We start from the raw sequence: 27849 nt of genomic DNA, 5'->3' as shown, positions 1-27849 counted from the left end.
TAGCAGGAGCTGCTGGTGCTCGATACTTCTGAAATTCAGGCCATATGGGTCAAATTCTGCCAGCAGGTAAATCCATGCAGTGCTACAGGAGGCAGAAAAGAATAAATCAACAGAGTCCAAGCCTGTCACACACGGAAGAGTGGAAGGGGGCGGGGAGTCTTCTGCATATCAATCTGCCTTCCTCCAGCCATCAGGTATCACATCTTCATTCTCCAGTTTAACACCATACCCCAAATGTGCCAGTATCCAACAGTCCAATGCTCCTGGTAAGTTTTATTATTTATTTAGCACTTCATATCAGGAAATCCTGTTTACTGCATCCCAGGACTACAGAAACCAAATATTTATGCTTTTGAGTTTGGAGTTACGCTTCCTTCCTCCCATTTTGCAAGAGAATCTAATTTATTTGCAGTCTGAAAGCAACCTGCCCAGATCAATCTAATTTTGTACGATCTCTGCTAGGGCTCTAAACAGGCCATATGTGAGATAGGGTGACCAGACAGCAAGTGTGAAAAATCGGGACAGGTGGTGAGGGGTAATAGGAGCCTATATAAGAAAAAGACCCAAAAATCGGGACTGTCCCTATAAAATCGGGACATCTGGTCACCCTATATGTGAGATGTTATCTGCAATATCCACCTGACCCTACGTTATGCTCATGAAGCATCAGCTGACTTCCATACTCTAACTTGGATTGTCAGTTTTTCCTGTAAGTTTGATTTCCAGGCTAGGGATACTGAATAATACTATGTAGAATTTCTGGTGATGTGCTAACACTTTGCCTCAAATGAATCTTTTAGTGCTCTAACATCATGAGCCACATTTTCTATGCCAATCACCTACATTGTAGATGCCACTGCTTTTTTTTAACATACAAATGCAGGATTTTCATTTTAAAGGGCCAACTTTTCAAAACTGGCCACCTAGCCAAAATCAAATGATTAAATAAAAAGCTCTCTGGGGTGTCTCCCACTCAGCCAGAAATGAAAATTACCACCTTTAAAGTTGAAATCACTAGACCTGCCATTCCCCAAATGCACACTTTTACAGTTGACCTGACAGCTTGAAGCCCAGATCTATGAATAAATTACTCTTTGGAGGCAAACCGGTATGACTCATAACTCACAGGTTTGGGCCTTGGGCACTGAGAAGCTAAACTCCTGCATTCCTTCCACACACTCTCAGCTGCTTTTCATTAAGTGAACTGTGAAAGCCTCTGTTTGACCTGCTCTGCTGTCTTCAACAGCTTTGCCTGAACGTGCATTACTCTGTGAAGCTTTCTCTGTCCCTAGGGACCAGCTCCAGCCTTCTTCCTAATATGTTGATTATTAACCTGTAAAGTTTCTAAACCAGATTTAGTCACAGCGTATCTGTTTATCCTGTGTTTAACACTAGTATTAGTGTTCCATGGGAAATGATAGTAACAGTGGAGACATTTTTCTTAACCGCTTATTTTTTAGTTGCTCATTACTTTCTCCAAACATTCCTTCTGGGGAAAAGTTTTCCATGCAGTTGTCCCAGAGCAAATGAATTTTTCTGCAAAGCTTGAACAGAATCGATTTAACAATTAGAGTATTTTTCTTTGCGAACTCATCTAAAAAACCCAGTTTGCTTCAGGTCGGATTTGAAATTTTGCACTGAGAGCTCAAAAGGGCTGCAGCTAGAAACCTCAAGCCTGGCTGGCTTCACCATCCTCACTGGGAAAGGCAGATCATTCCAAGGTTGAATAAAACCAATTCATTATTTTAAAAGGTCAGAGTGTTTACAATTGGAATGTCTGCACAGGCATAGATAGAACATTGCCTGTTGCTTTTTTTCAGGGTGTCCCACAGCTGTTTAGAAAACTGGGTACCTACTGAATCCTTCTAGCTTTAAAGTGTCCTTTGCGGCTTAAGGCATCAATTTCAAGGCACCTTCTGAGGGAACAGTCTGCTGCTAAATATCTACAGAGATTTAAGCACAATCTTGGTGCAGAGAATGAGCAGTGCTAGAGCTGGTGCTTGCCTCCCCGTAGGTCATGGGAGCGTCAGGTAGAGAGCAGAGCTGGCCCAGCGCGGATGTACCCATTTACAAGGGGGGGAGCTGCTACTCTAATATGTTCTTCCCCCCCGGAGTCCAGGAAGAATTCTAGCTGAGTCAGCCAAAAATTCTCTTATCCCATCCCCCATTACAACCCAGCCCCCTCCACGCTTTTCACATGCAAAAGCCACAGAGCATCATTTATTCTGACATTGTTTGCTAGTCTGCATCAATCTCCACGTGTCTGCTCAAACTTGGCTCTGCCAAAGCTTTTGCTGTTATATGTTAGGTCACTGGAGAGTGCAGTCAAAAAAACAGGCACTCAGCCCAGGGAGGACAGAACAGAGGTGAACAGGACAAATGGGAAATCAGACGTGGGAAGACGGGTCACACAAAGTGTAGTAAAATGATTGTTTCCTGTTGACAATGAACTTACCAGGTTCCTTGTAGTCCTTGAAAGTGTTGTTCACCAATGGGAAGTGGATCACTGTGGGAGCTCTGGGGTTCTCTGCCTCTGAAAACACGTAACATTCCTTGGGATTCTTCTTGTCTTCCTCACTCAGCTCAATTTTGGGGAATGGGATTCCTTGTGTTTTGCAATATCTGTATGTCATCTCTAATTGCTGGTTAGACACAGAATAAGACCACATTAGAACCCCCACAAAAGACTAGACTCAGGTTTTCCTGTAACAAGTGACACTGAATTATTCTGAAACCACACAAGGCACAATACTGAATGATACAAACACCCTATACGGTTGCCTGACCAAAAGCCTCCGTTTTATTAAAGCTCAGAGGGTGGGAATTTCCAGCACTGGCTTAACTCTGTTTCCATTGAAGTTGGTGGCAGTTTTAGCCTAGATTTTAGTGGGGGCAGAATTAGGCCAACTCTGAGTGTTTTGAAAATCCCATCCATACTTTATAAACAAACCCCACACCGAGTAATGAAAGGGGCTTGTGGCAAGAGGGAAAGGGGGTTACAATTTTTCTCTATTAGACATAGGGCACATCTGAATTTTCCGAAAGTATGGAAATGTCTGAGCCGAGGTGTTTGTTCAGTCCATTATCAAGAGAGGGATGTTCAATGCCAAGGTTTTGTTTCAAGCTCACCTGTACTATCCATCCATGGTAGGAACTGTTATAGTAGCTGAAAAGAATCAAGCACTGGCATGTTCCCCTGTGTGTACTTTGTACTTTATCCCATTAGTAAAATGTCCCTGTCCATCTGCTTCTAGGTGCCTTTACAATACTCAGTAAAGCATCATTCTTCATAAACCAATCCAAGGTAAGCAAAATATGGCTCGGGGGTGCAGGCTTCAAGCGGCGCTTACCTCAAGCGGCTCCCAGAAGCAGCGGCATGTCCCTTCTCTGGCTCCTATGTGGAGGTGCGGCCAGGAGGCTCTGCACACTGCCCCATCCACAGGCACCACCCCTGCAGCTCCCATTGGAGCGCCACAATGCAGCTTCCGGGAGTGGTGCTGCCCCCAACCCAGTGCCCCGGCTGGAGTGCCGGAGCGGAGCCAAGCCACGTGGTGCGGCCCCCAACCCAGTGCCCCAACTGGAATGCCAGAGCGGGACAAGCCCCACAACCCTGCTCCCCAGCAGGAGCTCTCAGGCTGGCTTAAAACGGCTCGCGGGCCAGATCGGGCCCGCGGGCCGTAGTTTGCCCACCCCTGAACTAGAACCTAGTGCAGTCTGTGAAGCAAAGATTTACTACACTTCTTGCAAGGAACACTAAATATCTGAGCTACTACGCTCTGGAATGACTGAATTTTCCAGCGGTCTATGTATGTAACTCTAAGCAATCCATTGTGCACTAATCCAACATGAAAATGATTGTGCCATACATATGGAGCCACTCACTGTCAAAATGGAAGGAAAAATCAGGCTAATTCTCCTCACATTCCTATTAAAGATGTAAAACATAATAGATAACCTCATTTTTTCATGAAACCATGTATGAAGGGGAGGATCTTGATGTAAACTGGAGATAGGCTTTGTTGGAACATTGTACCTTTTCTGTGCATTTTTACTGGTGTTTTGGCCATTCTGACTAGTTTGCTCTCCCATGAAGGGGAAAATAATGGGAGCCTCTTGGTGGTAATTAACTAAACACTGTTTAGTTTGGTGCCAAAAGATATTGGACCTAATTCAGCAACTGCTTATAACAGTTCTACATGGGTATTAATTTTCTGACATCAGGAGTTACTCCTCTTTTGTACCACTGTGATAGTGGACTTCAGACTACTGAGTCCAAATCCTATTATAACTGTACTGTTAAAAACAAAATAAAAATGGCAGGCAAGCCTTGTAGGAAAGGTGCCATCAGTGCTACAAGCAATAGTGAATTTGAATCGTCTCACCTGGAACATATTGCCCATCGAGTAATCAAGTGAGATGATGACATCCACGTTCCTCTCTGGCTTGAGAAGCGGTGGGCAACTGGTGTTAATGAAATAGCCAACATCTATTAGGCAAAGATGTTTCTCCCGTGGAGTCAGTTTGTTAGGGGATATATCCAGCACAGTGTCTGAAAGATAACTGCATTTTAATCACTGTATCACTAGGAACAATGGACTATTTTCTAAGAACAAGAAAAAACAAAAAGACATTCCCCCACACACACACCTGCTGCCACCCCAGCCCTGGGCTCTCTTCCCTCCCCCCCCCACCTGCACCCTCCTTCCGCCGCAGCCCTGGGTCACTGGTAACTCGCTCCCACGGCAGGTCATTCAGCAGGAATTTTAGATGTGCACAGAACACAGACAGGATTGGTTCCCATATGGTTACAAAACTGCAGTAAAGTGGAACAATTTTCAGTTTGTGTGACTGGAGGATATCTGGATGCATATTATAAGACTGTCCTACAGAAATGAAGAAAAGTTGAGGTGCCTTTATTATTCTTTTGTTCCACTCCTTCTTTCTATGGAGAATTTGCCAATGCAATATCACTGTCTTCCTTTTAAACAAACAAACAAACAAACAAACAAACAAACAAAAAGGCAATGGCTGTTGAAAATAGCAATTCCAGTCCTAATAACCACTGGGAAGCATTTCTTGCTCAATTTTATCTTACTTTTTCTACAGCAAGTTACAGTGGATCAGGATATTTGATTTGGGAGAAATGAAGTAACAGCTGCCCAAACTGAGCTTGAGCACTCCTGAATTTTGAGGTGTTCAAATCTGGAAGGCAGGTGCTGGAGGGGGAGGGGGCTGTGGTTCTGCGGGGCAGCACGGCAGCACGTATGCAGCAGCGTGTTTGGCGCTGTGCGGAGCCAGACACGCTGGTCTGAGTGGCACGGTAAGGGGGCTGGGGGGTTGGATAGGGTGGAGGTTCGGGGGGGGCAGTCAGGGGCAGGGAGAAGGGGGGGTTAGATGGGTCAGGGGTTGGGGGGGGCAGTCAGGGGACAGGCAGTGGTTGGATAGGCATGGGAGTCCTGGGGGTTTATCAGGGGACAGGTAGGGGGTGGGGTCCTAGGGGGGAAGTTGAGGGGAGCGTCTCAGGAGGGGGCAGTTGGGGACAAGGAGAAGGAGGCTTAGATAGGGGGTGGGGTCCTGGGGGGCAGTTAGGGGCAGGGGTCCCGGGAGGGGGTGATCAGGGGACAGGGAGCAGGAGGGGTTGGATGGGTTGGGGTTTCTGTGGGGGGGCAGTCGGAGGAAGTGGATGGGGTCAGGGTGGGGCTACCCTCCCTCCCTGTGGAGTGTCCTCTTTTTTGAATGTTAAAATATGGTATCCCTACCTTCACAGTGCAGCTCTTCATTCACTGCAGCATGAGGTCTCATCTACCTCACTCCCTCCCCCTCTTTCCTGTTGGTAGTGGCCAAGGGAATGCTGGGAAATGTAGTTCTTTCCCTGCTCCAGGGCTGGCTCTATAGGCAGGGAGCTAACCAAGGAACTACAGCTCCCAGGGCCCCCTGTTGGTTCTCAGCTCCCATGCTGGATCCCTGCCGCCCCTGCAAATCGGCTGCCCCAAGCACATGCTTGCTTTGCTGGTGTCTAGAGCCGCCCCTGGGTCCCAGAGTGGCTGGTTCACCAGATTCATATTTTCAGCCGACCCATTCACTCATCTCTAACACATAATGGCTTGTTAAGTTTTTGTTATTGCCATTAGTCGTATCCCTTGACCTGAGATGATACCTCAAAAGTGCAGCTAATGTTTAGTTGCAGTTACCTTTCCATTCAATAAATCCTCTCTGTTGGAGATAATCCTTGTAAAATTCTAGGCCTCTCAAGAAGTTATGAGTCTCTTCCAGTAGTGGGCGGGTGGTTAGAATGTCGTTAAAGATTTCGCAAAGGTTCCCTGATATGGAACATGGAGACTTGATGACAATGGAAGAGTCATCAGAAGCATTATTTTCTCTACCTGGGAAATAGAAAAAGGAGGGTAAGAGAGAACTTTGACAAAGAATATGGAATGTTCCTTTCTTGGGCTCATCATCCTCTCTGTCTACTTCGTGGGTCAACGCTCATAGACTCATAGACTTTAAGGTCAGAAGGGACCATTATGATCATCTGGTCTGACCCCCTGCATGCTGCAGGCCATAAAACCGTCCCTACCCCTTCCCTGGACTCTGCTGTTGAAGTCCCCAATCCTGTTTTAGGTGACTTCAATCGGCAGAAACCCTCCTGCTAGAGATCCCTGCCCCATGCTGCGGAGGAAGGCGAAAAACCTCCAGAGGCTCAGCCAATCTGCCCTGGAGGAAAATTCCTTCCCGACCCCAAATATGGCGATCAGTAAGACCCCGAGCATATAGGCAAGAGTCTCCAGCCTGACCCCTGTCAGCCATTATACAATTTACCTACCATTGCTTGGTTTTCCTTGACTACTATGTTTTACCATTAAACCATTCCCTCCATAAATTTATCTAACTTAATCTTAAAACCAGACAGGTCCGTCGCCCCCACCGTTTCCCTCGGAAGGCCGTTCCAATATTTCACCCCTCTGACGGTCAGAAACCTTCGTCTAATTTCAAGCCTGAACTTCCCCACGGCCAGTTTATATCCATTCGTTCTCGTATCCACATTAGTACTAAGCTGGAATAATTCTTCTCCCTCCCTCGTATTAATCCCTCTAATATATTTAAAGATAGCAATCATATCCCCCCTCAGCCTTCGCTTTGTCAGACTAAACAACCCAAGCTCCTCTAGTCTCTTTTCATACGACAGGTTTTCCATTCCTCTGATCATCCTAGTGGCCCTTCTCTGCACCCGTTCCAGTTTGAGTTCATCTTTTTTAAACATGGGAGACCAGAACTGCACACAGTACTCCAAATGAGGTCTCACCAGCGCCTTGTACAACGGAAGCAGGACCTCCTTATCCCTACTAGATATACCTCGCCTAATGCATCCCAAGACAGCATTGGCTTTTTTCACTGCCACGTCGCATTGTCGACTCATAGTCATCCTGTGGTCTACGAGGACCCCTAGGTCCTTCTCCTCTTCCGTTACTTCTAACCAATGTGTCCCCATCTTGTAACTAAAATTTTTATTAGTCTTCCCCAAATGCATCACCTTACACTTTTTACTATTAAATTTCATCCTATTTCTGATACTCCAATTCACAAGCTCATTCAAGTCTCCCTGCAGGATATCCCTATCCTCCTCCGAATTTACAACGCCTCCCACCTTCGTATCATCCGCAAACTTTATCAGCCCACTCTTGCAATCGGTTCCGAGGTCAGTTATAAATAGATTAAATAAAATGGGTCCCAAAACCGAACCTTGAGGCACTCCACTAGTAACCTCCCTCCAACCTGACAGTTCACCCTTTAATACGACCCGCTGCATTCTCCCCATTAACCAATTCCTTATCCACCTCTGGATTTTCATATCGATCCCCATGTTTTTCAGTTTAACCAATAATTCCTCATGGGGTACAGTATCAAATGCTTTACTGAAATCCAGGTATATTAGGTCCACCGCATTTCCCTTATCTAATAAATCCGTTACTTTCTCAAAGAAGGAGATCAGATTCGTTTGGCACGATCTGCCCTTCGTAAAACCATGTTGTAATTCATCGCAATTGCCACTAACCTCCAGGTCCTCAACTAGTTTCTCTTTCAGAATTTTCTCTAACACCTTGCACACTACAGATGTTAAACTAACAGGCCTGTAGTTACCCGGATCACTTTTTTTCCCTTTCTTGAAAATAGGAACCACATTAGCTATTCTCCAGTCTAACGGGACCACCCCCGAGTTTACAGATTCATTAAATATTATCGCTAATGGGCCTGCTATTTCCCGCGCCAATTCCTTCAATATTCTCGGATGAAGATCGTCCGGTCCTCCCGACTTAGCCCCATTAAGGCATTCAAGTTTTGTTTCTACCTCGGATACGGTAATCCCCCATCCTGAATGCCCCTCTGTAGTGGTGCTAGTATCCCTAATACCTTCATTGGCCTCATTAAACACCGATGCAAAATATTCATTGAGATATTGCGCCATGCCTAGATTGTCTTTAATCTCCTCTCCGGCAATAGTCTTCAGCGGTCCCACTTCTTCTTTCTTTGCTTTCTTCCTATTTATGTGGCTGTAAAACCTCTTACTATTGCTTTTAATTCCCCTCGCTAGGTCCAACTCTACACGGCCTTTGGCCTTTCTCACTCTATCTCTACATTCTCTGACTTCGCTAAGGTAAGTTTCTTTACTAATCCCTCCCCTCTTCCACTCTTTGTACGCTTTCTGTTTTTTCCTAATCGCCCCTATGAGTCGGTCGCTCATCCAGCTCGGTCTAAATCTCCTGCTTTGTAATCTTTTTCCCTTTTTTGGAATGCAGGCCTCCGCCAGCTCATGCATCTTTTACCTGAAGTAATCCCAGGCTTCTTCTGCCTTTAGATCCATTAATACGTTTGCCCAATCCACTTCCCTTACCAGTCCCCTTAATTTGTTAAAATTGGCCTTTTTAAAATTATAAACCCTAGTCTTTGACTTAATTCTGTTACTCCTCCCATGTATTTTAAACCGAATTAGCTCATGATCACTGGAGCCCAAATTGTCCCCCACTACCACTTCCTCAACGAGGTCCTCACTACTTACCAGAATCAAATCTAAAATGGCCTCCCCCCTCGTCGGTTCAGCTACCACTTGATGGTTTCTTACCTCTCACTCTCTTTCACACACACACTTTAATCAAACAGTTGATCGTATTTGATTCTTTTTTATTTAAAGAACAATTTCCAACTTCTAGTCTTTCAAATGACATGCTTGCTTCGTAGCCCTGCTGACAGCCTGACATCACCAATTGCCCCACCCTTTGCATAGTCACAGTTGAAGTGAACTAGTGGTTTGAGAGCAAAATTAAAACTAATCAAAACATTTTAAATTAGCACTTAAATATGGCAGGGTTCAACAGGATGAGATTGGCAGGGTCACCAGGTGAATGGAAAGGTGAGTGATAAGTTGTTTTTGGCCAGTAGGATGATACTAGCACTTTAGGATTCTTGGTCCTATTTGATTTTGGTCCTATTTTGATCTTTACAAGAGTTTCCATTTCAATTGTTCAAAAGACACAAAAATCAGGCAAGGGCAGTGCTACTGACCCAGCACCATTACCGAATATGAAACAATGGCAACACAATATTGATCAGCTGAGGAAGAGGCAGACAAAAGGTTACACTGTAATATACTGGTATCAGAGTCCTACATGGGCTCCGTGCAGAATGAACCCATTTCTGTCACAAGGGGAAGACTCCCATACTATCACAATGCTATCGGAGTAAATCTGATATAAGTGAAAATCATACTGGGGGATCCACTGGTAACCACAGTGGAATAACAGAACACAGGTAATGCACTGGTGTTTAGAGAGTTTGTGAGGGTTCATTAGCAGAAGTAGGAGAAATGTATCTTCTCCTAATCCTCTCCTTGATAATGGGAACTATGCGGTCAGTTAAGGCAAGAATATATGTTGCTCTTAAAACGCTTTAAACTCTTACCTATATCTACCATGTCTTTGGCCCAGTGGTCCCAGAATTCATCTGAATTTGAGGACCAGTATAAGCAATCCAGCAAATTCCGAGTAAAAACATTAGTCCAGATACCTGCAAGTCCAACCACATGAGAGAAACACCATATCAGCTCAAGTTAACCAGTGGTTTATCTCATCTGGATAAAAATGTCATGAATTTTTACTTACAAGAACCCATGTTGAGTATAATTCAGTAGTCTGAGTTGATTGTGCTGTAACATAGTGCCCTAGATAAAATAGCAAATCTGGGACTTTGGCTACAAAGATTGGTAGAGCTCAGACAAGAAAAGCTCCTCCTCAGATGCTGGTGAACATTGCATTCTCTCACTCTACTGGAGGGCAGCAAAGTACAGACTTCACCCACCCAAAAGAGCTCCTCTAATGTCCATGTGTATTAGTGGAGATAGAGGGTATAATATTGACAAAAAGGTGTGATGAAGCAGAATGAACCTAAGATCCTTCTGTGAACTGGTCTTTGGGTCAGTAATAGACCAGCAGAGCACAATGTAGTGAATCTATTATTAGTAACATCTGCTAAGGGTGTAGCTGTTGTTGCTCTTTCCATCAGGCTGAACAGAGTGAGAGGGCACCAGCGGGGGAAGATTTGGGGGTGGATGCTAGGATGGCAGTTGGGAGGCATGGGGCACAGAAGCAAGGTGTCTGGGACTGTGGGAGCAGCCTGGTGTTGAAGGCAGTTGAGGAACAGCATTGAGCTCCACCAGGTGTGAGGGCTAATAAGGCCTTAGCAACAGAAGCACATACGGAGCTTGCCTCAGCCGTGGCACACCTAGCATGGTTCCAGGTACTGTTTCAAGAGAGATGGCTACCACAGCACTGCAGAGACCCCACAGGGGCAGCATTTACTATGTAAATGAGACCCAGAGACATCTGCTGCTCCCCAACAGCACGCTTTTCTCTTGCATGAAATCACCAGCACCCAAGAGGGGGTTATCTAATCAAGTGTTATTACTTCTATTTATAAATGAAGGCATGTATCTGTTCAATGGGAATTTGACAGCTACAGGATCAGATTGTGAGGACCTGTGTAGGTGTATTGGGGTGCAAGGAGTTCCCACTTCTTGTGCCCTCAATGCAGGGTTTGTTCCCTCCATGCACACACATAAGAGGCCAAACTCAATCATGGTGCGACTGCCAGTGTTGCCATCTCTTGCAATGAGAGTAAGACAGTTTTAGCCCCTAGTGGAGCCAGTTAGTGATGCCAGAAGCTCCTGCCCTTGCATGGATTTCAGCCCTGCTTAAAGGGGGGGAACCCATTCTGATTGGCTGCCTTCCCCACATGCCTGCCTCCTGGGGAAGAGCAACCAATGATGGCTCTCTCCCCTCAAGAGTCAAGAGGAGTTTGGGGGTAGGGCAGGGGAAAGTTGACACCATTGTCACAGGAGAAGAGGGAGCAGAAAGACCCCAGCAGCTCAGGGTGACGCTGCTTCCTCCTCCCTTCCCATGAAAAATGGATTGGCTCTGTTGGCTGCTCCTCCCCCTCCATCCCTGTGCCACCAGGTCTGGGAAGGGGGTGAAGAATCCCTGGAGCTGCAGGAGGACCAGAGGTAGACAGATGGGCAAGGGGCAGATGTAGGAATGATGGGACAGAAGTGATGAGGGGCTGGGAATGCATCACTAATTGGTGGTCTATGGGATGGGCAGGTGTGGGGGCTGGTAGGGGAGAATGGACGTGGGGGCTGGTAAGTACATAATTCATTTCTGGCCTGGGAGGTGGGTAGATGTGGGGCTGCAGGGCACAGAATTAATTATTTAGAAATTTGGGGTTTGAGGAAAAGCTGGAATCTCTGCGAGAGCCAAAACCAGCCAACTCTGTATTTGGAAGAGTTGGCAACTCTGATCTGTCAGTGGGGGAGGGGGCAGGGGGAGTTCAAAAATCAAAAGATAGATCAAAAACACAATATAATTTTTTTAAACTCATTATTTTAGGGAGACCGAATCATGATTTTTGAACTTTTGAAGTTGGCAGTACTCGACTCCATTGGATCTGGGTAAATTTGACCCTAGGAGTCTGGCTGTTTAGGACTGCAATATATAGGTCTGTAGCTAGCCAGTGCCACATTTATGTTCTCTATGGTGTTTTCATTAGGCTATATTCCATGAATAATAGGTCACCTTCCAGAAAGCAGATCCGAGACTCTGGGAGTTTCTTCACCAACCTCCCCATGAAGAACTCACTGTCAAAATTTTCTGATCGAATGAAGGCTCCGTATTTCTGGAATCCCACCTCGTAAGGTGAGAACTCCACCCATTCTACAAAAGGATTGACACACAAGGTTTTTATTATAATGCTAAGAGAGTAGGAAAAGAAAATGAGACTTACGCAGATGGATAAAGCAATTCACAAATCAAACAATTTTGCTCCTCCCAGCTCCTCTGTGCTGACAGTAGCTTGTATATGATAAGCCCTACCCTCTTCATTAACATTTGGAGCTGATGTACATGGAGACTAAATTGGTTTCTCATCTCAGGAGAATATTGTCTCTCCAGATAAGAGTTGAGAGACCCATTGATGAAGCCCTGGGTGGAAGCCCAGGATTGAATGAATCTGGATACTCTGACATAGAGGTCAATTGGTGCCAACTGGCAACGGGTTCACTGTTGTGTAACAGCAATTCCTAACAGGCCTGACAAACTCATTACCCCAACACACCGCTTTCATGGTATTTATCCATAAACCACGTCATGTAAGATCTTACATGAAAGCCAGGATCATGCTGATCATTAATATTATTGTGAAATGTCTGTGTGGCTATTATGTAAAAGGTTGCGTATGCATAATGAAAACATGCTCCTAACGTTTGAATCAAAGTATGGTTGACAAATGGATTTTTTTCCAGACAAAGGGCATATATCCACCTACCTATCTTGGTTCACGTGTAGCATTGTAAGTCAACACAATTGAAGCCCTATTTACATATAAAGTCAACAGGGAGATGGAAAGTCAATAGGGAGGCAAGACATCAGAGACTGAACCACAGGGAGTTGTCCTGACTCTGGGGACAAACAATGAACTTTGGGGATATAAGGAGAAGGCAAAAGGACACCCCTTGATCCTGCACTTGCGGAAGGCAGCGCAATTACATTTGTGAAAATGGGATCCCAACCTGCCCGGGTTGGAAACACGGTAAAGAACATTTAGGTGACATAAGACTGCTTTTAGACTGATGGTTACTCTGTTAAAGTTAAGTTTAGTCTCTAGAAAGCAGGTATTGATTTTGTTTTATATGTAACCTTTCTGTTTCCATTATCCTTACTCACTATCTCTTAAATCTTAACCTTTGATAATAAACTTAAGATAGATTGTTTTCACTATAAATCTCAGTGCTGTGATGTTATACAAGAACTGGTCCTGGGTTGAATCAGACAAGCTGCTGTGCACATGGTTCCCTTGGGGACAGAATACCTAGTATTTCTGTGAGTGTTCAGTGGATAAGGGCTGGACTCTACAATGAAATGATTCAAATGGGGGGTCAGGGACTGGGGTGAACCTAATGTTAAGCTGCAAGACAAAGTAAGTGCTGGCATAGCCCACCAGAGACTGTTTTGGCACTTAACAAGGTGACTCACATTCCTGAGCATGCTGAGAACCATCACAGATGCTAAGGCCAAGATTTTCAAAATATGTGCGCCTAACATTGGACTTCAAAGCCCAGGTTCAGGCTTCTAAATAAGATCAGATCATTGCCTGTTTAGATATTTATATGGCCGTCCTCACAGTAGTATCCAAGGGCAGTAGAGAAGTACTCTCCGGATTTTACAGATGGGGAACTAAAACACAAGGTACATTAAGTGATTTGCCCAAGGTTACACAAAGTCTGTGGCTCAGCTGGAAACTACACTCCAGTCTCCTGAGTCTACATCCAAGTTCCCTGTTCATGTCCAAGTGCCCTAGCCACTAAATCATCTCCTCTCATCTTCAAAAGTAATGAGCACCCAGCAGTTCCCAGGTAAGGACAAATTCCTTTCTCACTCCAGTAAAAGGTGAACCTTCCAGAACTGGTGCTGAGCCGGAGGGGATTTTTTTCCCTTCTGAAAATCTCTTTAGCCTCTCTGACCCTTAAGAAACTGAATTCAGAAACACGGGTAAAGCTTGGAACACTTACCTCTAAATTTAAAAGTGCTGATTTGTTCCGCTTTGACATTGAGGATTGCATAGAGAGGCAAGGGGTTCTGACCCTGATCCAAGGCCTTGCGCTGGTCTGAGAGTTTACTCTCCTCTGGCTAATGAAGGAAACACAAAATATCACAAAGAGCATAAGGAAAATTGAAACAAACAATCTGAAATGCAATAAGAAGAAGCTGCCAACAGAGTCTACCTGGGCAGCATAAATAGATGTGTTAATACCAAATGTATGAATCTATTGGACATATTTTCAGAAGTGGCCTCCAAATCTCTGCCTGGATTTTTTTTGACACCAGGTAACATTTTCAAAAGCATCTGAGTGATTTAGGCACCTAACTCCTATTGACCTTCAATGAGGCAGAGGCAAATTTGCAGAAGTTATTAGTGATTTTGGTGACTCAGCTTTTGAGTGCCCAACTGCAGACACCTGTAAAGGCAGCTGATTTTCAGAGGATGGTTGCTCAGCACCTTTCGAAAATCAGTTGGGCACTCAAAAACTGAGGCACTCAAAATCACTAGATGCTTTGGAAAATCTTAAGTCACCTTTAAACATAGGACTTAGGCACTTTGGTGAACTTTATCCACCTCTATTTCTTAACAATTATATTTTAGGAGACTATACGTTTGCACTCACCCACATTGTCATTAAAGGCTCAAAAAAACAGAGAAATCATTTTCCTTAGCTATGGCATAGCAGGGACATGCTCCAGGAAGCACTGTACGCACCTCATCATGTAAAAACGCTTCCTGAACAAGTGACCACAGCCCTGTAAAAGATGAGATGTGTCCTCCTTTTGCCCTCTTAATCATCTCTTCGTGATAATATTTAAGATGCTCCATGGAAATAACATTCATCTTGCACTTCATCACCTGTTTCTTTGCTAGACTGATTGGCCCTTCCAGAGTTTTCTGTGACCAGTTGGCATTTTTGTACAGGTTGGTCATGGTCCTGAAGCAAAGAGGTGATGTTAACAAAACAAGAATCGGTTTAATAATAAAAACACATTACATTTACCTAGTGTCTTCCACTCAAGGACATCAAGGCACTTTACAAACTTTGATGAATTAAACCTCACCACACTCCTATGAAGCAGGTGAGAATTATTTATGGATGTTCTTGGTTTACAGTATTCAGATCCAGATCCAGTGTTCCTCGAAGAGCTTGGGGGTGTTTGGATCTGAGGGCTTGGATTGGGCCCCGTGTTCAGAATTGCAATTCCTATTTTGCCAATGGAGAAACCCGGAGAGTTGTTAAGCATTTGCTCCTAACCCCTTGGACTCAGTGCAGGGTTTATACTGACTGCACTGGGAGCAGGATTCCTGTCCTAAATACATCTGGTTGGAACATTTATGAAAAAATGAAATTTTCACTGCAATATGCTGTTTCAGCAAAGCCAAAACCTTTCATGAAGCCATATCAGTTTTTCTGGTTTTCATCAGGAAGGAGAAGGAAGAAAGTGAGACAAAGAGTGTGCTTTCTTATAGCCTATAGCCTGGTTAGGGCACTGGCCTGCACTGTGGGAGACCCCGGTTCAAAGTCCCTGCCTGATTCAGTGTGATCTGGGAGGAAAAACTGTTCTAACTTAGGCAGAACTGGGACTTGAACCTGGGTCTCCCAAGCCAATGACCTAAACACTCCACCGCCTAAAAAAAAAAAAAAAAAAAATCAGGTTTCAATCCAAAAACAGACATTTCAATATAATTCCATTTTCACAAAAATCATCAAAAAGTTTTGCTTTGTTCCAGCACAGAATGACACCAAATTTCAAAACCTGAAAAGTTTCTGCAAAACAGAACTGTCATCCTGTGGTCAGCTCCAATCCTAAGTGACTTCCCCAAATTCACCAAAGAGTCAGTGGCAGAGCCAGGATTGGAAGCCTCTGTTTATATACATGACTTAGGCAATGTCTACGCTATCGTGGTAAGTCGACCTCAGTTACACAACTCCAGATACGAGAATAACATAGCTGGAGTCAATTTAGTTTAGGCTGATTTACTGCAGTGTCTACACTACACTGGGTCGATGGGAGACACTCTCTCGTCGACTTAACTTACTCTTCTCGTTCCAGGTGTAGTACCAGGGTTGACCAGAGAGCGATCTGCAGTCGATTTAGCGGGTCTTCACTAGACCCACTAAATTGACCCCCAGTGCATCAACCGTTGGTGCATCAATCTGGCCGTAGTGTAACCATAGCCTTAGGCTGGGAATATACAAAAGTGATGGGGAAAAGCAGAGAGTATCTCTATGTGAGGGCAAGTAGAACCTCCTAAGGCTTTCTACAATGATTTGTGTTCTTTTAGAAGAGAGGGGGGAAAAGAGACAAAACTTGGAGAGATTTAGCAGTCCTAAACTGAAATTGTTTTAAAAGCCAACTCCAAGTTTTAGCAATGGACTAGGAGCATTCAAGAACACGAAGGATCTAAACAAGTTACAAGCATTTGTCACTGCACTGAAATGTCAGAGTCACAGCCATTCTGGAGCTGTAATTAAAAATAAAGCCCCTCTCTTGTCCTCACCATGTTGAGCCAGAAGTACCAGTGAGATAGGTAGCACAGTCCAAGAGATTCAGCTTCTGGAGACCTAAGAGGTGGCCATACATTGCTGACATTGCCCTGACACTTCCTCCTGTTGCCATGACAGCAATCACTGGGATCTGTTGAAAACAAACATTAACCTTAACATTTAGCTACCTGCCTACCCAGAAAAGACAACTGAAGATCTGGGGTTGGAGTCAGCGGATATTCTCGGAGAAAGCTTAAATAGAGCCAATGTTTAGTCAGTCCTCAGGAGAGTCATCTTATTCATTGATGTTAGTGAGGAGTGAACCTCAAAAGGTATGTGGGTTCCATTAGTCTCAACTGAACCCTAGAAAAGTTTAAAATTTTGAATAAACATGCAAAGTCTCCTCCTTCTCCTCACCCATTATCAGTGGCACTGTGATGATTTATACTAGATAAGAAGTTGTCCCTTAGCATCAAGAACATTTTTAAAAGATCTAATAATGAAAGAATTCAAGGAAATCATGGTCTGCTTAGTGAGGTAAGAGCAAGAGGTGCGGAGGAGGGAGGGAAACAATACATTCATCAAATGAAATAATTCTTTATTAATTATTTACTTAACTCTAACAAAAACACATCTAGAAAGGGAAGTGTTAAATTCAAAATTCATCCTGGTTCTTAGCAGCAAAGCAGATACTGTGGAATAACAAGATTTTTTTATGAAAAATCAAAACCAGAAAAATTTCAATTCAGAAGTGCAGGCAGGATGTCTTATGGGAGTTGAATTTCTGGGGCCTCATGCCCCCATTCTCCTCTATGGACCAGGGTCCCTGGCTGGACTACACTTCCCATTTTCGGCCAGCTCTAATATTAAAGCTGGACATACAAGGCAGCATTTTTAAATACTACTCAGTGTGCATAATTCCAAGATCCTTAATCATTTTTAAATACGGCACTTTGGGGTTCTGTTCCAGCTCCATTAAAATCAATGGATTTGCCTGCAACATAGAAGGGCTGAAGATGAAATTCCCTGGGAACCGCACAGATTCAGACTCACCATATCTGAAATATATTTTCCTCTCCCATAACCTCACCCCAGTCACAGGACTGACTGACTCACAAACCTCATGCTCATGCAGATCTCTCCTCAGCTGAAGAACCTTTTTCAAGGCACTAGCAACCACCTTCTTCCTTTTCTGTAAGAAATCTTGCTCCTCTTCACACAGATTGTACCCTAAACGCACATCTAGACTTTCTGGGCTGGAACATACATAATGATATGTAATCACACAGGCCCAGATCAGCTTCTTAAAATTTAAACATACATTTTCAGCAACTAAGTTCTATAAAGAATCATGATTCATCATTCAGATTTACAGACACACAAACCAGTCCCACAGCCTCAGAGCAAACACCTGACATTAGCCTCTTCACGCTTTTGCATTGTCTTGAAAACCTTTCTATGTTTTTCACTAGAAAGTCCAGTGAGATGAATGGAATTTCAGCACATATCTGGCAGGACCAGCCTGACAACAAGCTTATTCTCCAAGCATATCTGGTATTTCAGTCATTGAAAGATAGCTAAGCTGGAGAGAAATCTCTTCATGCCTCTAATTAGCTTTGACACCGGCACCCCTGCTATATCTGCTATGCATCTTTTCTGAGTTATGGTGACCGGAACCAAACACAGGATTCCATGCGAGGCTGCATGATTGATTGATGGTATTGTAATATACTATGTTCTGTATTTTCTGTTCTTCGTGCATCCTAACATTTTATTTTCCCTAGTTAGTGCTCCTTTCTATTGACTTCACTTGGGCTGGATTTCTTTTTTTGGAAGATAGCTATTTGCCTTGAATAACCTCTTGAACCTTGCTTTTTAAATGCTATCCGTTTTTTCTAGTGCTTTCCTGCTTCTCTGACTCTGCTGTGGTATGTTTAAGAAGGCTCCATGCTGAGACTAAGGATTTTAATTTTCTCATTCACTTTAGGGCCTTTGCAACTAGGTTCCTCAGTTTTCAAATTCGCCTTTCTCACTTAATGTCATGGTGTTCATTTATGTTGTGATTTTCCCCAAGGATGTTTACTATATTGTGGTCCCTCTTCCAGTGGCTCTACTACAGTGACTTATTGAACTGACTTGTGTGTGTTACTTAGGATTAAGTCAAGAATTGCCTCTCAAGTGCTTTAGAATTAGCTGCCCCAAGAAGCAATAAGAACATTATGGAGAAAGAGGATTTCTTACCAATCATTTACTTGGACCTGCAGCTCCAACTTTGTACCCTAAAAGCAAAGAATTACAATATTAAAAAGACGGGTAAGATTTCAATAAATGAACAATGGTGGTTTAGTGAGAGGGATGGTTTTTAACTCCCCAATCTCCGTGTCTTCGGAGATGAATGGCTTCCCACCCTCCTCCTCTGTTATCCTTGGGAAGGAGAAGGGGAGTAAATAAGCCTATTGCCCCCAACAGATGTTCTAGGCAGCCTAAAGTTTCAGCAGCAGTGGAAATGACAGCATTGTTTCTGGTTCCACTGCTGAATGAGTGGGATAGGCCACCCGCCTCCCTGTGGATGCCCAAATGGAGTGGTGGATCAGCACGCCAGCCTGAGCAGCAGTACCAGGCTTCCCCTCCCACCAAGACAAATGTTGGAGGAAGGGGGCCAGCCAGTCCACTGAAGACCAGGCAGAGGGAGAAGGGATATAAATCACTAGGTCCCATCAAAAGGCTGCTAACGGTAAGAAAGGAGAAGTCAGGGCCTGCTGAAGAAGGGAACACTGAGACTTCTAGGGATGGGGGATCCAGAGTGAGTCAGAAAGATTTTCATTTTCCCTTCTCCCTGGGAGAAAGGCTCCTGAGGGATTGATTTCTTCACTCCGTAGCCTCACCCCAAGCTTGCCATGAGGTTTGGAAGAGGAAGCACAGTCCCCACTGGCAGAGTAAGAGCAGGAGTGCCGCCAGCTTTTCTGACGCCCTAGGCGGCGGAAGGTCCCGCCCCAAAATGCCGCCTGGGTCGCCTAATGGGTTGCGCCGGCCTTGAGTAAGAGGAGATGGTTGGATTGGCGCTCCTCTAGCTCTGCCTCGTCTATTAGAACTGGAGGAGCAGTTAGCCAGCTCCAGGGATGATGTCCACAAATGTCAATCAGCCAAACATTTTTAGATTAAGATTAAAAAATATCCAGCTGGCCGGAGAGCACTGCTACTCTTGCTGTTCAGGAAACTTAGTTTTGGGCACACCCACCCACCCATATTCATCATCTTCATAAAGGGATGTCCCAACAGTGCTCAGACCAATAAAACGTCACTACTCTAAAGACAGTGAACTCTCCAAGACAGCATAGAATCTATGAAGCCTCAATAACCTGCTAGTTTTATCCCAGCTTCCTGTCCACCCCACTAGTTTATTGATAAATTAAACAGATTACCAATTGCTATAATGCTTAACAGTTATTTTCCTTTATTCATTCAACCGACCTTTATCTTTGCTCCCTTCAGCAAAAGTCAATGTAAATGACGACGCACTCACCTTTTCTACAGGAAGGCCTACTTTCACTTTCTGTCCCACAGCAAGTAATGTCAAGGGTATTGTTAAGGAGTCATCTGAATTGTCTTTATTCTCTTCTGTATCTGAAACACACTGGGGGAAGGGGAACTTAACTGTTTTATCTGGAAGCAGGAAACATTTCAAATCTGTTGAACAACTGAGCAGCTCTGATCCACTGTAAATGGGTGGGAGAGTTGTAACAAAGGATAACGAAGAGAGGATATTACCTGCAGCCTGGCTTTTAGTATTGGCTCCCAACTCTTTATGCAGTGAAAGCGGAAAATATCCGAGTCCGTAGTGGTTTTCTGTGTTCCTTCATATGATGCATCCACCGTAAGCACAACATTTTTATTCTCTAGAGAAAATAGATTTATACAGGGAACATGACTGACTCCGGAGTACAACAACCAACAAAGGTGGCACACTTCCTTCTGTGCAGTTTACATCTTTCACACAACCCTTCAGCAGCCAACCAAAAATGGCCAGTAGCCAGTATTCTCATTCAACAAAAGGAAATTTGAGATATATTGGCCTTCCCACTGTTGACTTGGGGGGATCCCCTCCCCCTTTTTCCCACCCATAAAAGCATGTGCCACCTTGGTAACTCTATCCCTTTTCCTTAAAGTTAACAGTTAAAATTGAAAGAGGATCGAGGCTGAGAAAGGCAGCTCAGAGATTTTCATTGCACCATATTTTATTGTCATTCAAAGGGCTATTTAGAAACAGTCCTCACTGTGATGTAATGTGTCTGCAGCTGGAAATAGCAGGTTACTAAAAGGGTAGATTTTGTTGCCTGCTACCCTACCCAAGAAATGGACTCACCTTTCAAATACTTTTTATTTTCCTCCTTGTCCACCTGAACTTCTAAGCAGCAAACTTCACGAGACTGTGAGTGACAATCAGTGAAAGAATGGATGATAAAGAAATCTACTAATGGGGGTGAAGACATGGACAGCTGATGGGTTCTTGTGCAGTTTGTATCATAATCAGAGCATGTATGTCAGCTTCCCACTGTTCCTGATCGAGGTTACTTCAACTATCTTCCCTATAATTTATTCCAATTGATCTCTAATGCATTGTTAATGCTACTGTAGCTCCTTGGGACATTTCAAGGACAACTTATACTAAATCATTAACAAAAGCACATTCAGACAGCATGGCTGGAAAATTTATGGCCAGAAGTCTTACTCCTTATTCAGGAAATGGAGGGGAAAGGGATAAAACATTACTTCAAAAGACAACCCGGGATTGGTAGTTGTAAGGAGAGGTTCCTGAGGAGTGTACGCTGCCAGCAGCTCTTCCACTACTTGGTAGGGTGCGGTTTGTGCTCCCTAGGCACTGGGCCAGCCAAGGGCATACCTTTCAGCAGTCCAAAGTAGCGAAAGTGGGACGCAGTGCCACTCAGGTTTGGCCCATCCACCTCTCGTAGATGGACACGGAGAGGCAAACGGGCCAACCCTGACTGGTGCTGTGAGCCAGTGCACCATGTCACATGCCATCAAATGAAGGGATTGGGGCAAAGTGGCCTTCAAGCAAGAGGGGCTTTGAGGGTCAAAGTGAGATCCCTGCGAAATCCAAGACTGTTGGGAGGCATGGCCCAGGAGGATTGGCAATGTTTCATGTAACACCTGCTGAGTAATAACATGAGAGACTCCAAGCTTGTAAAACTAAATTGGCCGTTTATTAAGAGAGGCTGCAACTGCGGCTAGCATTCCAAACACGTGCATGCCGAGAGTCTTCCAGGTGCCTCCTCCAAACTCTTCCCTCCTGCAACCTGTGCTCCTCCCTCCAAGTTCCATGCAGGTTGCTACAGGAAACAGCCTCACCTTCACTCCACCCCACTTAAGGCTATTGCCAATGCACAGTACCTACATGCCTCAGTCACATTGTGGGTGGCCTTTGAAGAGGGCAAGAAAAAATATTTGCACCCTCCCTACCCTTGTGATGCTACACATGACCCAAAGTAAACAGAATAAAGGCTCTCATGGTGAAGACTTTCTAGCAGATCTAGAAAGAAACACTGTCTAGGAAACCCTGCTGATCTGGGTCACTGCTGCCTTTACAAACCATATATGGGACAAAATCCTAAATTAATTTAAGTCAATGATAGTTTTCCCATCAACTTGCCAGGATGTCATACATGTTTTGGAATATTTATTTGTGCATGGAGAATGCAATGCTGAAAACACACCGGATGGGAATCCCTACTTCATTTCTTTTTTTCTTTCAAACCCATGCTACTACCTATCATTTTGACTTATTTCCTCTGTATAAAGTACAAAAAAGGATTTTCTGGCACAGGGAAAAGAAACAATGAAGGGAAGACACAAAGGGAAGGAACAAAGGAAAAGTCAAATTTAAACTTACTACTAGGACACCGTTTGTAATGAGCTTCTCAGGAGGACCAGGACTGAAAAAACAGAACCAAAAAATCAAACCAATTTTATTGAGTTGAAGGATTTTTTTCAAATGAGCACTTGTCACTGTACAGTTAAGAACAAATGGCTTCCCTGCTTAAAAATTACTGCAAAACACTAATGTATTCTGAAAGCCCTAACATATGGAACAGAAATATGGGCACTCACTAAGCAGATTAAGCAAAACTTTACAAAGTTAGACAATAGAGAGACACAACTGCTATCACATTGAGAAACCAAAAATAAAAAAAAACCTAATACAAAAACTAACAACTGAAGTTTAAAACTTCCTCTTGGGATAAATAATTAATAATTATAATAATTATAATAATTAATGGAGCTATCCCATCTCCTAGAACTGGAAGGGACCTTGAAAGGTCATCGAGTCCAGCCCCCTGCCTTCACTAGCAGGACCAAGACAGTCCATAACAGAGCAGACCACCTAGACTGGTGCCCAGGTCAATGTTCCCTCTACCTTTTTTATTTATTTAGAGTATATATACTACAGGGGCTACAGACTACACTGAGCACATATTTGTCCTTGGGTAAGCTTACATTTTTATTTAAGTGAGGATTGTGTGCAGGGTGTGAGGAGGAGTGTACAGGGGGTATGTGTGAGTGTGTGAGAGACAGAAAGACAGATGAGGTCATTGTGTGCGCACCGGGGATGTAGGGATGTGTAAGGTGATTGTGTGTGCATGGGGTAGGGGATGTAGAGGTGTGTGTGCACATATGTGGTGGGGGAGGGGGTTGTACAGGGGACACTGCCCCAGGGTGGCTACTCCCAGTATCACAAACTAGTCCCTGCAGCCATCCACTCTGCATCAGCAGTAGCCCAGCCAGGGGTCTGTGCAGGATATGGGATGTGTCAGACTGCACCTGTCCCAGGCTGAGGTTTTGAGGCCCCCCCGCTGGGCAATCCCAGGAAGGCGCCTGGCCACAACTCCTTCCCCTGTTGCCTCTCTACAGCAGCAACCACTGCAGCACTGGAAACCAACTGCCAGGCAAGGAGAACCGGGGACAATGCCTTGGCCGCATCAGGCCACACCTCCGGAGCTGCCAGTGCCCTGAGCCAGGGCCGCCCGGGGCGGGGGAGGTGGGGCAAGTGGGGCAATTTGCCCCAGGCCCCAGGCCCTGCAGGGGCCCCCACAAGAATTTAGTATTCTATAGTATTGCAACTTTTTTTATGGAAGGGGCCCCTGAAATTACTTTGCCCTGGGCCCCCTGAATCCTCTGGGCAGCCCTGCCCTGCGCTGGCACCACAGAGCCCAGCCAGGCCCCTCACTGAGCTCCTGCACAAGGGGCATCCCAGCACCGCCACCTCCTTCCGGCCAGGGGAGCATGGAGACCAGGAGCACTTCCACCACTCTGCAGTGGGGAGGTGGGACTGCACACACCCTGTCCTGGGGGTGAGCGGAGCAGGTTATTAAGGGGCCATACCACATCCTGCTGGGCCACACAGAGGAGACATGAGTTGCATGGTTTCTGACCTGTGCAACTTATACAAGATTACCACACAGCTGCACATGTGTGCAGTTTACAGGGAACATTGGTCCTGGTCCATCTAGATTCATATCCTGCCTGTAGCATGATATGGTGGGAGAGGTATTCATCTGAGCAGCTTTGGCATTGGACTGGTTGCTCAGCTGTTCTGCCATATCTCACCAGTTGGCAGCCTAACGACCTACGCTCAGTGCAACATACAGGCTCACTCCAATCTCATGGGAGCAGGTGGAGCCCACCCCAGGGTTCTCGTGTTCTCCTGTGGCACTCAGGCCTAGGGTCAGATGAGCTATAATGAACCGTCCCAACTTGAAACCAAGTGCTATGGAAGCCACAAATGTCTTTGCCTCAGATCAACCTGATTTGTGATTAACTGTACTGGAAGCCATCACATGATCCATAAGAGGAAAGCAAAAACCACTATAAATACAAATTATGCAATGCTTTAAAATGGGAGGAAATATCCCGTCTGACTACTCCAGATTATTTACATCATGGTCATCTAGGAATCCTGAACAAGGATCAGGATCCCATTGTGCTAGGCACTATACAGACAAGCAATAATAAAAGACAATCTTTGCCCCAGAGAGCTTACAGTCTAAGGCCTCGATCCTGCAAACACTTATGCATGTGTTTGTTTATTACTGTGAGTAAATCAATGAGACTACACTTCGTAGTAAAGTCAGTGAGACCACTGAAATCAATGGGATTGCTCATGGCAGTTGTAATAAAGCAAGTTTGCTGTGTTGGTCCCAGGATTTGAGAGAGACAAGGTGGGTGAGGTAATAGCTTTTATTGGACCAACTTCTGTTGGTGACACACACAAGCTTTTGAGCTACACAGAGTTCTTCTTTAGGTCTGGGGAAGGAAATCTCAGACACTCTGATTTCACAGTAAAGTAAGCACAGGCATAAGTGTTTTCATAGATACATAGATTTTTAGGCCAGAAGAGATCATTATAATGATTTAGTCTGACCTCCTACATAACAAAGGTCATAGAATTTCACCTAATGATTCCTGCAGCAAGCCTACAACTTCTGTTTGAGTTATAGCATATCTCTGGGGAAAACATACAATCTGAATTTAAAGACTGCATGATGGAGAAATTGTTCCAATGGTCAGTTACTCTCATTGTCAAAAAAATTTATCTTATTTCTAGTCTGAATTTGTCTAGCTTCAGCTTTCTCGTTATGTTTTTTTCTGCTGGATTATAGAGCCATATATTATCAGAGATCTCTTCCTTATGTAGGTACTTGCAGAAGATGCTTATGTCACCTCTTAACTTTCTCATAGATAAAACTAAATAGTTCTTAAAGTCTCTTATCATAAGGCATGTTTTCCATTCTTTTTCATTCCATTCTTTTCTAATCACTCTTGTAGCTGTTTTCTAAACCATTTCCAATTTTTCAACATTCTCTTTGCAATGTGGTCACCAGAACTGGATGCATTATTCCACCAGTGGTCTCACTAATGCATACCACCACCTCCCTACTTGATATTCTCCTTATTTTATACATCCAAATATCTCATAATCCCATTTTAGCTACAACATCGCACTGGGAGCTCATGGTAGTTATACCATTACTCCTAAATCTTTTTCAGTGCCACTGCAATCCAGGATACCCTCTCTCATCTTGTAAGTGTGATCTACATTCTTTACTCTAGACCTTGCCTCTGGCTGTATTAAAATACATCTTGTTCAAAAGAGTCCACCTTACCATGCAATGCAAATTGGTTTCTATAAACTGACTTATCCCGATGTTATTTACCATTCAACCTATTTTTGTGTCCTCTGCAAATCTTATCAGCAATAATTTTCTGTTTTCACCTAGATCATTGATAAAAATACTGAATAGTACTGGACTGAGGACAGACCTCTGTCCACTAGAAACACCTGCAATAGGTGTACAAAACAGATAAATGGAGTCAATGTGTGTTGGAATAATGAGGTAAAAATAAAACAAAGTTAAGCAGTAAAACTGTAATCTCAACTCTCCTCTTCTTTTGTTTTTAAATGGAGGAGGAGGAGGATACATTTCCAATATTACATTCATGTTGATCCTTGTTGTGAATTTGTTATTAGCACCTTACCAGTCTACACATACCACTCAAGGGCCTACAACTTTGGACTTTTTACTCACATTTTCTCCATCTTGAATTCTACTTCCAGAGACTCCTGTTTCTGAAAAGAAAAAGGAACAATAAGCATCTGTGGTATCAACCCATTCAGACCAGAACTATCCTAGCTTTACTTTCTGGACAAATCTCTTCAACCAGACCCTTGGACTATCAGAGATGTTATCAGATTATGCTTCCCTTTACTGCTGGCCAATGAAAATGAGAATCAAATGAAAGGAAACCCACAGAACCTGGCAAAACAAATCCCTCTCCCCCTGAAATAATTGTGTCATTTAGGAAATGTATGAGTTTTCCTCAGTTTTTTTCACCAATTTTTCACATTTTTAGAGAAGCATTTGAGCATGGGGAGAGTAAAATTAAGTCAAAGGGTAGAAAGCTATTGATTTGGACCACATAAGATAAATAGCACTTTGGACAGGCCTAAATGATAACAAGTTGTCAACATTTTTTAGCCTCTCACAAAGATGATGGCATAACAGAGAATAAATGTTTTTTTCTGGATCTATGAAAAGAGATTTTTGCTGCCATTGCTAACAAACATTTAATGAAACAGGACAACGGTATCAGCTCGTGTAAAGCCAAAGCCAGGTCAGTACGAGAAGCAGATGAGACAGCAACATCAGGATCTGCTCTCCTCAAATTTCAGTTCTTACCTCTGATTTCAAAGAGAATATCTCATAGGCTACCTCTCCAGGCCTGACTTTAGCAACATCAAACATAACAGTGAATTGTGCGTCATCTTTGGTGAGTGAATCATCATCATACACTGTCAATTCTAGGATATTCTGGAAGCAGAAGGGAAGATGTGTAAGAATTCTATACCCTACTTAAAAGAGACAAAAATTTAAGTAATCTTTGTTACATTATCTTTCAGCTGAGAGAAGAGAAGAACAAAGGAGGCAGTGCATTCCTTCACGAGCCTAGCAATGTGGAACTCAGTCATTAACTAAATTCCAAGAAACTGGTGCATAATGATTCAGTCAATGTCTTTTCAATCATCTATTGTATCCTGTGATGGGGGAAATGGTTCCTCTCTGGAGAGCCTTTGCTGTCACCCAATTCAAGGACCAATGATTTCAGCTTCTCCATAACCAAGATTGTCTCAAATAAATCACCTGATGTCTATTTTACTCTGCACAATCAGCTCTTTGGAATTCGGTCTCAAGAGCATTTCCCTAATTTGTCTACTCTGTTTGATCAGCAGGATTTAAAGTGAAGCCTCTGGACTCTTCATAAGGATGAATTCTCATTGTCTTAACTACCTTGACCTCATTCTGGATCCTGAAGTAAAAGGTCTCATTCCAGACAGGGTCCTCAGTTTTCTTGATGGTTTTGGTCTTGACCTTTTTATTTGAAGCTGTTGGCAGCCACAGGCTCACGTAGCAATCAGATACAGTGACTGCAAAAGAAAAAGAAATGACATGCCAGTATTTTATATCAAATATTTAAAACTTGTTTCAGTCTTAGAAGCAGACATGAATGACATTACCTAGCAGGCTTTGGGGAGAAAAGAGAAATTGTCTATTCTAGAGAAGGGGAGAGAGAGAGATGGATGGATGGATGGATGGATGGATGGATGGATGGATGGATGGATGGATGATACCACAGAGCTGTGC

General features: G+C 43.9%; 1 protein-coding gene across 3 annotated transcripts in view; it reads right to left on the bottom strand.

The window, feature by feature from the left end:
* The window catches only part of LOC117876773 (cytosolic phospholipase A2 beta-like), a 28515-nt gene extending 937 nt beyond the window's left edge, over positions 1–27578 (bottom strand). The window contains exons 1-17 of one of the 3 annotated variants that reach the window (XM_034769139.1): positions 27496–27578; positions 26887–27018; positions 26236–26276; positions 22542–22584; positions 20997–21060; positions 20402–20529; positions 20157–20267; positions 18875–18912; positions 17754–17889; positions 16648–16784; positions 14857–15079; positions 14111–14228; positions 12120–12257; positions 9955–10059; positions 6192–6383; positions 4383–4549; positions 2233–2642 (exon numbers count right to left, since the gene is read on the bottom strand). In XM_034769139.1, coding sequence (XP_034625030.1) covers positions 2388–2642; positions 4383–4549; positions 6192–6383; positions 9955–10059; positions 12120–12257; positions 14111–14228; positions 14857–15079; positions 16648–16784; positions 17754–17889; positions 18875–18912; positions 20157–20267; positions 20402–20529; positions 20997–21060; positions 22542–22584; positions 26236–26276; positions 26887–26952 — 1962 coding nt within the window. In that variant the 5' untranslated portion in view covers positions 26953–27018; positions 27496–27578 and the 3' untranslated portion in view covers positions 2233–2387. Of the gene's footprint in view, positions 1–2232; positions 2643–4382; positions 4550–6191; positions 6384–9954; positions 10060–12119; positions 12258–14110; positions 14229–14856; positions 15080–16647; positions 16785–17753; positions 17890–18874; positions 18913–20156; positions 20268–20401; positions 20530–20996; positions 22514–22541; positions 22585–26235; positions 26277–26886; positions 27019–27495 lie in introns of those variants that run through there. The other 2 variants (XM_034769140.1, XM_034769138.1) reach the window with 2 other exon arrangements.
* Between the last annotated feature and the right edge of the window lie 271 nt (positions 27579–27849).

The sequence above is a fragment of the Trachemys scripta genome, chromosome 4 (assembly GCF_013100865.1).
Source record: "Trachemys scripta elegans isolate TJP31775 chromosome 4, CAS_Tse_1.0, whole genome shotgun sequence".
NCBI lineage: Eukaryota > Metazoa > Chordata > Testudines > Emydidae > Trachemys > Trachemys scripta.
Note: the sequence above shows the minus strand (reverse complement) of the source record. Positions and strands in the feature narration are given on the sequence as shown.